This window comes from Cydia amplana, chromosome 4 (genome assembly GCF_948474715.1).
Source record: "Cydia amplana chromosome 4, ilCydAmpl1.1, whole genome shotgun sequence".
Taxonomy (NCBI): Eukaryota; Metazoa; Arthropoda; class Insecta; order Lepidoptera; family Tortricidae; genus Cydia; species Cydia amplana.
Genome location: NC_086072.1, coordinates 20,807,758 through 20,819,774, shown reverse-complemented (window position 1 = coordinate 20,819,774; position 12,017 = coordinate 20,807,758). Strand labels below are relative to the sequence as shown.

Below are 12,017 nucleotides of genomic sequence, written 5' to 3'. Positions count from 1 at the left end.
TATTAAAATTAGATATAACTTCAACATTTTAGTATCTCAAGCTTTCTTCTGTAAAATAGATCTAGTTATCTCGGTTAGCCGTATGGGGACTATCTGTCTATGCGTATTTATAGTCTGAGGCCTATATTGTGTCCCACTGCTAGGCAAAGGCCTCCCCTGTCCTTCGCCAGTTTCGCCACTCGTCACGGCTTTGTGCATTCTCTGCGTTGGACCTTATGCCTTTTATAATAAGGTTTACGAACTGCCAGTTAACAGTGTGGGCGATGGTACAAGTCGATAGGGCCGTTTTAAATTTAAACGACAAGCATATCATTATCATCCGGGGCCTCTTTTCTGAAGTTAACGCGGATATGCCGACAAATATGGCCGATGGCTTCGCAAGTGGGTACCACAGTGGCAGCCATGCAGGATTGCACGATTGTACGGAATGAAGCGAAGTAGATCTTCACGCAGCGTAGACATGGTCCGGTGCACCAGATTTGCTGAAAAAGATTAGTGACTGTCAATAAACATTATAGAGTCTGTGCGGAAAGAGAAGAGCCGTGGAATATATGGGGCCCAATATAAAAATGGTGTCACGATATTTTATTCGCGCATTCAGAGAAAGAAGGAGATAAAGAAAAAGCTATATATACATAAAAGGAGAGAGAAAGAGTTATCTAGATGAGTTCCTTACCTCAAAGGCAAGACAGGCAACAGTCCAGTATTAGTGCACACGGCGCTGTGCTATAAGCACAGCTATAGATGGTCAAGCAAATCTTGTCAGTAGAAAAAGGCGCGAAATTCAAATTTTCTATGAGAAGATATCCCTTCGCGCCTACATTTTTCAAATTTACCGCCTTTTTCTACTGACAAGATCTGCTTGACCGACTATAGTATCGTGTATCAATAGAAAGAGAAAGAGAGAGAGAGAGTCAGCAGCAGCCTTCTCCTTAGATAGAAGCATTCTTACCTCAAAGGCAAGACAGGCAAAGCCGCAGCCCAGTATTAGTGCACACGGCGGTGCTATAATCACAGCCATTATAGTGTAGCACCAGTTCCGAGTATGCCTGAAGCACGCATGGCTGAGTCTCCATGCGCATTCTGGGCTGCGCGCGCCTTCTGGCTCGCCTATTATGTCGTCCCATACTATCTGTGGATAAATGAATAATTATAGTTCACTTAATCGTTGCGGTTTTGCGAACGACGTTGTACCTACATACAGCAACATTCCTAACTGTACATCGGTGGACCTTTTTGCATAAGGTCCACCGATGTACAATTAATAGTGTGGGCGATGGTAACTATAAATATATCCCAAAGTATTAAACCAACATAATTATTCAACTTCACAAGAGTCACTTAAATTGAAAAATTCTAAAGATATACGCAGTGTGTGTAAAGACATCGGCCATTCTTGCATCCGACTGAATACTATTTGTAAAAGCAGACCAATTTCCGTGACCAATCCCAGTAACGTAATGTGTCCCACATCGATAACCAAAAGTCAATGGCCTCTCTTCACGTTCCGTGTGAAGCTCGCGTGACCTCATGAAATTATGGCATTATTTTTACAGTGGGTCAACCATGTGGAAAAGTTCGATACACTGCGGGCGCGGGTGCCTAACCCGTATAAACCCATTCGAAGGGCGACTGCAACTGCGTTAGGTACTGTAAAGTATTTTGTTAGAACCTAAACTTGTACCCCTAGTGTAAATTTCATTCGATCGTGTGACGTGACGTAAGCGTTTGCGTTAAGTCTAATTTTGTATGGGATTTTGAGTTTCCAAAACGTCCCGCTTGGCGCGCTGTTCAAAATCCCATACAAAATGAGACTTAACGCAAACGCGTCCGTCATGCTATCGAATGAAATTTACGCTAGTTGAACCCCTAGTGTAAATTTCGGGGTCCCTTTGTTTCCCATAAAGTTTCAAGTCATAATGTAGGTACCTATTGTTTGTCATATTATCATTAGTCATAAAACAGAAACCGTTAACTTTTCAGGATTTTCGTAAGGTTATCCTATACCTAGATGTGTTCGGTTAGGTTAGGTTTGTTTTATGGCAATCCTGAAAAGTGACGCGTATCTGAACCAAATAAATTGACTAACGAAAATGCGGGCAAACAATACATTATGGCTTAAAACTATTTGGAAAACAATAGAGACCCGTAAATTTCATTCGATAATTTCGATAGCGCACAGCCACATCTGACAGTATGAAGAAACTTGAAACCAAAGGACATTCAGAAAGACTCGCAGATTTCCGTGGCAGTAGTAATATGAAAAAGCAACTCATTTACACACATGAAAACATGCAATCAAGAAATATAGAAGTAAAATTAAAATAGCGTCCTTGGCACGGAAATAGCGAGTTTTCATTGACGAAGTACAATGCTATTTAATACCGTGGCACCTTGAAAAGCTATCAAATATTCTTTGACAATGACATACTTGTTATGTTTGATTAAACCAGACTTATTGAAAAATCAATGCTACTTGTGTACGTCTTTTCAGCCTTTGACAGGGCAAGTACGTAAGGGTGAGCGGTAGGGTAGAGGGTATCGTAAAGTAAACATAAAGGGTCATTCTACTCTCATTCCCCTGGAATCTCATTCCCCTGGCTATACCTATTCGCAAATTCCCAAGAGATTCCGCTTAGCTGTTTGGTGAATGAGATTTTTGTAGAATGACCCTAAACTTTGACGTGATATGGTGGAAGTACCTCATTCAACGTTGTATTTGGTGACACATAAAAACCTTGTTATTGCAAAGCCTGTGCAGAGTTATTTTGGTTCAAATCTAGTGCAGTAGTAACAGTGCCTACGTGCATTTGACCGTCGTATGTTTCTTTTTATTAACTGGGCATTTTTCATTTTTGCGTGCCAGTAATTGGGGTTGTTAATGCGGCCGAGTTCTTTTACACAGTCAAGTTGAAGGGAAAATAGTAGTTATTTTTAAGGAGCAAGTAGGTAAGCCTGTTTTCCATCTACTTAAGTCTTAAATACTTCCTTTACATGGGTTATTTGGTTCCAATGCTCTTTTAATGTCGGTCTTAAGTATTTAAATAGTTTTGTATTAATTTCTTGTTAATTAACAGAAATACAAGTTTTTATGTGTTGTTTTTAATTGGTTTTTGTGAAGTTACTTAATAATGAATTAAAAGACGTTAAAAATAATCTGGGCCACTGCAGTGCCCCCGCCAAGTTACACACCCTTAAGATTAAAGGTGTGTCTCGATTCTGACCCATTTGGCAAATTAAACACGGGATGGCCCGTCCCGTAATATCGGACGGGGTTACTACCATCTACCATCAACTTATAATCCCGACTGAACCGTAAAGAGCACTTCATGTTACTACATTAAATCATTTTGATGACTAACTTCAATTTTAATCTGTATACTTGTTACAAAATAAATAAGAAAATTGAATGTATTTCTACCTAAATAAATGTGTTATTAATTTGAAGCACAACCGCCTAGGGCCCTAGGTGGATTCACTTTAGCATACTTACCTAACATATAAGTAACCAAGTTTATAAACTGTATTACTAGTAGTTCGGCCCGAACGGAGAACTCGCGGTTCGTCTTACTTACTTAGTCCGAGATGGGCATTTCGTACTTGAATCCTGATTCCACGATTACTTGAAATTACTTTTTAATCTGATTACCGATTCCCAGATTAGGTACTTTGTAATGTAACAATACCGAATTACTAAGTACAATTCCATTTGAGGAATCAGGAATCAATTTCTCGAATATTACAATTACTAGTAATTGGAATCAATGTCGATTCCTCATTACAGGAATGCATTACTTGATTCCTTTCAGATAACATTTCGTACTACTACTATCAAAAGTACATTTCGATAGTAGATATAGATGTTGTTGACTTACTAGGATGCATCTATATCTTATTTGAAACAGGTGCGCAGATTTCGAAAATGATGACCATGACCTATAAAACGACACCCATGACGACTTTTATGACATACTGCATGGCCGCCATCTTGGATTCCAAAATAGTCATCATTTTCGAAATCTGAGCCCCCTATAACCTATAAAACGACATCCATGACGACTTTTATGACATACTGCATGGCCGCCATCTTGGAATCTAAAATGGTTCATTTTCGAAATCTGAGCCCCCTAAAACCTATAAAACGACATCCATGACGACTTTTATGACATAGTGCATGGCCGCCATCTTGGAATCTAAAATGGTCATCATTTTCGAAATCTGTGCCCCCTAAAACATATAAAACGACATCCATGACGACTTTTATGACATAGTGCATGGCCGCCATTTTGGAATCCAAAATGGTCATCATTTTCAAAATCTGCGCCCCTCAAAACCTATAAAACGACATCCATGACGACTTTAATGACATACTGCATGGCCGCCATTTTGGAATCCAAAATGGTCATCATTTTCGGAATCTGCGCCCCCTAATACCTATAAAACGACATCCATGACGACTTTTATGACATACTGGATGGCCGCCATCTTAGAATCCAAAATGGTCATCATTTTCGAAACCTGCGCCCCCTAAAACCTATAAAACGACATCCATGACGACTTTTATGACATAGTACATGGCCGCCATCTTGGATTCCAAAATAGTCATCATATTCGAAATCTGCGCCCCCTAAAACCTATAAAACGACATCCATGACGACTTTTATGACATAGTGCATGGCCGCCATCTTGGAATCTAAAATGGTCATCATTTTCGAAATCTGTGCCCCCTAAAACATATAAAACGACATCCATGACGACTTTAATGACATACTGTATGGCCGCCAATTTGGAATCCAAAATGGTCATCATTTTCGGAATCAGCGCCTCCTAAAACCTATAAAACTATATCCATGACGACTTTTATGACATACTGCATGGAGTGCATGGCCGCCATTTTGGAATCCAAAATGATCATTATTTTCGAAATCTGCGCCCCCTAAAACCTATAAAATGATATCCATTACGATTTAATGACAGTGCATGGCCGCCATCTTGGATTCCAAAATTGTCATAATTTTCAAAAAGAATCTTTAAAAAAACAATATTATAAATGTGTAAACCGAGCACTTTCATTTGATACCAAACTCGACCATACTTTCTTGCAATTAAAATGACCAGAATAGCAAGACCCCTCACAAATGGCTTTTTAGCATTTTAAGCTCTTCTAGCTCAATAACCTCTTGTTCAAGCCAGCTCAAAATTTAATGACTAAAATATAATGCCCTCGACTATACGTTCACCCAATTTCATTTAAATTAGAACAAATTTACTTAAGTTATTGAGTATCAAACTATCCTCTGAAAGTTCAGCTTAAAAACATTGAAATGCCGGGACGTGCCCCTAGCCAGCCGTGTGTTCAAAGTCGAATGTAAGAACTTCGCTTCGCTTCGCTCGCTCGTTCGATTATTGCACCTTATGGGGTAACCATGTAGACGTTATTTCAAAGAGTATAAATTTCTCACCCTTCCATCCATTTATATTTTAGAGGTTGGCATGTTCGTCAGGGAGCACATGCACCTTTTCCGCCAAATAAAAGATGCCCCAAATAGAAGAATGACAACTCGGCATGAAAACAGACTAGGGCTGCCGAAATCAAATTTAATGATGCATAGAAACAGCCCACATGTTAGGTTTATATATATCTATAACAAAATCCCGGAAAGTATAAAGGTCGAGGGCAAACACCACATATTTAAACATAAATTAAAGAACCTGCTTACAGAAAAAGCGTATTACTCTGTTGATGACTTTTTAAATGAAAATAACTTGACTTTTTAAATGAAAATAATTTGACATGGTAATAATAATTATTATATTTAATTGTATAATCTTAATTTATAGTCCGACTTTATTTTCTATTGTATTATTTTTGGAATTGATATTTGAAATTTTATATACCTAACTTGACATGAAATATGATCTAGATGTAAGTGATTTTAAAATGTAAGTGCAATGTTTCTAAAAATATAAATAATAAATATAATATAATGTATAAAATTAGGAATATTAGATATGAGTTTATAAAATTTTTGGGATTATTGTAAATTAAAATATGTATGACATTGCAATGCCCTGCCAGGGCCCATATGACTCTAAATGTACCTAGTTATAAGATCTGTACTACACTATGGTTGCAATAAATAGATGACTAAATGACTAAATAAATAACTACTAATTATCATATAACACTTCCTATAGTGAGTGAAATTTATATAACTTACTTAAGGTTTTAGAAATTTACCTTGTCGAACTAAGCCTAGCTTTGTAGATGATGACGAGCCGGCAACCTCAAGAAGGGGTTTTATTTCTAACCTATTATGAGATCAAAATAAAATGGGCTATACCTTTACACAAACTGTACCTACGGTAGAAATAAACTATCAGCCCAAAAATCTCACCTCTCTTAGACAACTGTCCAAAATAGATAGAAACTGCAATAAAAACACGCATAATTTAGCTTCAACGTGACCTTTCTGTCCTGACCTTTGCTAACAGCTTGCTGAAGGTACATGCAAATTAATTTCCGTACAAACAGCAGCGAGTTAGATAGCCAAGTTGGGAAAGATATTCATGAAATTTGATCTTTTGTACATACATATTTAAAGTACATTAAAGTAGCGTATTGGGGCTTTACCATGATGCTTATTGAGATTCTGTTTAGGACCTAAACTGAATTGCTAAGGGAAGGAGCTACATATGTAAGTAAGACGCATAACTCCGTCCCTTAGCAATTCAGTTTAGGTCCTAAACAGAATCGCAATAAGACATCATGGTACTGTTACTTTTTTAATACAGACTGACCAGGGATCTCACCTGATTGTAACTAAAGTTAGTGACGATATTGCTAAGTTGCAACCTTTACCCAACTAATTGCAATCTAGATACTTAAGTCTTCAGTATTGCAGCCTGATAACATGTGTTAAATATGCTGTCTCCGACTGACATTTTTACAATAGTTAACTACGTTTTTCTTCTAGAAGATAAGACAAAATCCACAGAATTTTCCATAGCGTAGAATTTCCACATGGTCCTCGGATAATTTCCACTCACTCATGTACTTTAGCACTACATCCTTCCATCTTTTTCTGGGTCTGCCCATGGATCTCTTAGATTGGATGGATTGGGAAAGGAGGAAGGTACGATTATCGCATATACAAACAAACTTGGCACCCTCTTTACAAACACCTCTTTCTGTTGAAATCTATTTCGAGGGCTTATTTACATATTATTAAATAATTCATAGTCTGTCCTGAAAGGGGTTTTCAACAATTCACACTTGAGTTCAGAAATGACGTGTTTCTACGTGGGTTATTAATTGTATGCTTGACAGGGTGGAATTAAGTTGTTAGTGACGTAAGCATTTTACTTCCAAGAAAGGTTTTTTAAACGTTTTGTTTATTGTTTGGACATTGTTTTATTAACCCACTAACTACTACGACGTACTTACATACTTATTTATAATGTGAATAATCATCACTACATAGTATAAAACAAAGTCGCTTCCCGCTGTCTGTCTGTATGTATGCTTATTTCTTTAAAACTACGCAACGGATTTTGATGCGTTTTTTTTAAATAGATAGAATGATTCAAGAGGAAGGTTTATGTATAATTTGTTAACCCGTGCGAAGCCGGGCGGGTCGCTAGTAAGGAATAATATGATTTATAAATTATAATTATATATTAATTATATGAATTATAATTATATATTGATTCGGTTAAATTGTGTTTTTTGAAAAACAAATTATAGGCAGCCTTTTATAAATTAGTATGATACCTTTGGGTATGGTGCTTGACGCACACTAGCGTCCCAACCTGCCGCAACCTCCCCTTTTAGTATGAAATATGTCCCGGTTGACGGTTTTTTTTTAATTTTTGAGAACGCTAGTGTGCGTATAGCACCATACCCAAAGGTATCATACTACATTCATAAAAGGCTGGCTATAATTTGTTTGTCTTCCCCATACATTAGAACACAACTTAGCCGAATCATATGTATAGAGTCGGACTTAGACTAACTCTACAGGCTTTGCAATGACAAAAGTGGAAGTATCACCATATTTTTTTAACACCACGCGATTGTGACAAAAACTGTCTTTAATATCACGCTGTCACGCTGCAATTTAAAAGCGCCTAGTTATTACCTAATGTCAAAATAAGTTTTGGAATATTAAAATGTCTTGCGAGTTTTTGTCGTCAAAACAGAACAAAAATCCTATTCTTAAAATTAGTTATCCTTCCTACCTTCAATTTTGTGATAATTAAAAAAACTGTTTTTTTTTAAAGACAAAACCTATTATGTAATTTTATGAAAAACGGTATTTATAGCTTGTCAAGCAGATCTTGACAGTAGAAAAACGCAGCAAATTTGAAAGATGTAGGCGCGAAGAGATATCGTCCCATAGAAAATTTGAATTTCGCGCCTTTTTCTACTGTCAAGATCTGCTTGACCAAGTATAGGTAACTTACCTGCACATGCGTATTCAAGTTATTCGGATCCCGATCCTCCAGAGCGTCCCGATCCGCACTGTCCGGCTTAATGACCGCCATCTTCAGCGGTTCCGACCGGACGTCCAACACCGCCGGTCCGTCCGTCTGACAACCCGTCTCCACAGATTCCCGATCCGTCCACGTTTCAGACTCTTTCAACTGTTTTTCTACACGTTCTTCTTTTATCTTTGGGGTAAGTATAGAAGGATCTAGTTTAAGTTCTGGCGCTGTACCCGATCGTAATTTAGCTTTGTGAGCACATGCTAGACACTGCCGGGCGCTGGTCGCCTGCAGCAAGCAGGGCCCGCTGGTTATAGGAGCTTCGTCAATTGCCACGGTGAATTTAAGGGGTCTCAAGTTTTTTAGTCTATGGTGTTTCTACTTTTAAAAAGTTCACTTCGATTTCGATGTCCTTTGGTTTTTAGTCTGTGGTATTTCAATTTAAAAAAACACAGTTATATTTCTTTAGTTTTTAGTCGGTGTTATTTTGATTTTTATAAAATTTACTGCTACGTAAATCACTTTTTAATCTTATAAGTTTAATTATTATTTCACATAACAACGCAATTGCGGAAACTTTCAACGCATAGATGTATATCCCGCTGAAAATCGCCACTGAAACTGAATTCCCTCCAAAAGCATTTTACTTTATGTCTTTTGCGCATGCCTGAAGTAGTTTTCTAACGGAAACGTTCGTGATAATCGTACATTGGCGGTTTTATATGACCTTTATATGACTTTCTTAGTTCCCAAGTTTCGTTGTACGTAGTGTTGGTACATTGAGTCGTATTTTGTTTTATTATTTATTGTTTTAGGGCACTGGCCGATGTTTCCTAATGGTCGAAGGTAAAATAGTATAGTTAATGGGTTCCAAACGAGGGTTATACAGCTTTTATAATTCCTTTACTCTTTCGAAAGAAAGGATGTGAAATGTACCTACGCAAATGTATGGGCGGAATAATAATGCTTTTACGTGTGTTTTATAATACAGATATTAATTATTTTTAGAACTTGTCTGTATACATAAATAATTTAACTACGATCGTTAATTGTTTTTTAACAAAACTAACAAAATATATATATTTAGGACATTTGGGTACCTACAGTTAGAGAAAATAAGTTAATTATTTGCGGACATTTGGACGTAAACACAACTTGTAAATAGTTATTAACTTTAAGTGACTGTGTTCTTGAATAGTTACAATACTCTTTAAAAAAATCACCGCTTCGGGCGAGAATCGAACTTGCGACACTTGGACGCAGGGCAAAATTGTACCTAATTTCGTTTGCTGACGAATTTGGTAATTAAAAAAAAGTCAAGCTTAAATACAAAACTTTATTTCTTGGATTAAGTAGGTACTTAGGTACTTTCTTAACTATGTACAATATTCATGCACCGTTGTTACGATTGATTCATTTATATACAAACTTATGTTATGTGAGTATATATTAGTATTTATATAAAGGGTAAATAATATATGTAACTAGATGTTCATAAGACTAAATAAGACTAATAACACACTGCCGGTAAGTTTTTTTTACAGATTTTCATAATTTAATTTGCCATTACATACATGGATTTCACAAAAAATTTCAAAGGTATTAATGTCAGTTTCATATAGGTAAACAATTTACCAGTTTTTGTAAAACTGAATATATTAGAAGTCTTTAAAAAAATACAAGTTTTTCGAATAAAATGGCATTCTTGGACAGCTTTAAATGAATATAATAATGTATGTTATTCCTACATATAGGTACGTATTCGCTTATTTATATACAATCTTATAAATGTATTATATTTAAATTGAGCGATTCCTTGAATTCTATATTTATTTCATGATAATATAACTTACATTTATTACTGTATTTGTATATTGCACCGTATTATTTTATTTCTTATATGAATTATATTAAATAAGGGGAATATAATTGGAATTTATAATTATTTATTGTATATTATATCTCTGGTGTATTAACCGTTCCTGAACTGTATATTCATCATAAAAAAAAACAGATTATAATACTTTATTGGTGCATCCACACAGTGGGATATTATTTAAGGTTTTATAACACTGATGTTATTGTGACGTTATCTATGAAAAGGGACCTTATTGTCGATGGCGCTTACGTCATTATTAACGATGCTCCGATATAAATACAATGCCGCGCGACGCTGTGCGGCGTAAGCGCCATCGACAATAAGGTCCCTTTTCATAGATAATGCCCCATATAGCGGTTGTGTGAAAGCACCATAAGGTTAGCCATGGACGCATTTGGTCAGGTTATATACCTTTATAATTGTTTTATCACAAAGGTCAGAAAATAATGTATTATTGCCACTTGTCATTATATACATATGTACCGAGCCTATTTGTTATTCAGCAATTTTCTCCTCAAAATGACCACTATACAGCATGCTTATTCATGTTATTGCCTGACCGATCATCGATCTAGCGGCCCAGGTGGTCTAGCCAAGGTGACAATCGCTATCGCTTCGCCATCGAATCGCTTTATGTCTCTCTTTCACTCTTCCATATTAGTGTGACAGTGGCAGTTGCGTTTCGTTCGAAACCTAGCGCTAGCGATTGGCATGTTGGCTACGAGGCCTGGCCGCGTAGCCAACGTGCCAATCGCTAACGCTCCGTAGCGATCGAAACGCAACTGTCACTGTCGCACTAATATAGAAGAGTGATAGAGAGACACAAAGCATTTCGCTTTCGAAGCGATAGCGTTTGTAACCTTGGCTAGGCCGGCAGGTTACCCCAATTCAGCCTCGCCTTATTTTACCGTATAACATATGATGGGCGGGTCTACTCTAATTAATGGGTTGTTATTAGAGCTATTAATTACAGTTTTTAGGTAGTGTATTATGCTATTACATGAGAAACCTACTGTTACGAATGTATAGATTTAGAGTAGGCATACGATTATCGAAATAATTGTTTATGTACAAATATCCCGGATACCAAGATTCCAGTCAGATTGCTTTGATTTGTCCAAGTAGAAAATAGTTATTTGTACAACAAGAGATCAAAGTTTGATATTTCTTCGAGTGCTTATTTTGAGTCCCGTGCAAGCGAAAGATTCTATAGTAGATTCACGAGCGTAGCGAGTGAATCTAATTTAGAATCTTGAGCGTAGTAAGGGACTCAAAAGCGCACGAGATGTAAATAACTTTGATCTCGTGTAGTTCACAAAACTTTTCACCTCAGCAGTGAGAACATATTAGACAACCCGAAAAATGTAATCCTTCTTCATCACTTACCTATTCGACTGAATAAACTTAATTGTTAGTATATCTTAAAAAACATGACTATGTTTTTTAAGATATACTAACAATTAAGTTTAATTACCACAATCAAACACAAAAACAAAATGTAGTAAATTTCAGTAAAATAGGAAATATATGAAAACAACGACCATCAATTGATTGACATTTGAATCGGCAACTTTTTTTTTGTAAAAAAAACATTGTAAGATACGGTCCGAATTGCGGATACTTACTATTTGTAAACTATTGTAGAGATTCT

The 12,017-nt window shown here is 36.5% G+C and overlaps 1 protein-coding gene across 1 annotated transcript; it reads right to left on the bottom strand.

The window, feature by feature from the left end:
• Positions 1-276: 276 nt before the first annotated feature.
• Positions 277-8,673, bottom strand: LOC134647684 (caveolin-3-like). The gene is made up of 3 exons (XM_063502038.1): positions 8,467-8,673; positions 953-1,132; positions 277-482 (listed from the first exon to the last, which is right to left on the bottom strand). The coding sequence occupies exons 1-3, from the start codon at positions 8,545-8,547 to the stop codon at positions 294-296; spliced, it is 450 nt and encodes a 149-aa protein (XP_063358108.1). The 5' UTR covers positions 8,548-8,673; the 3' UTR covers positions 277-293.
• Positions 8,674-12,017: the final 3,344 nt, after the last annotated feature.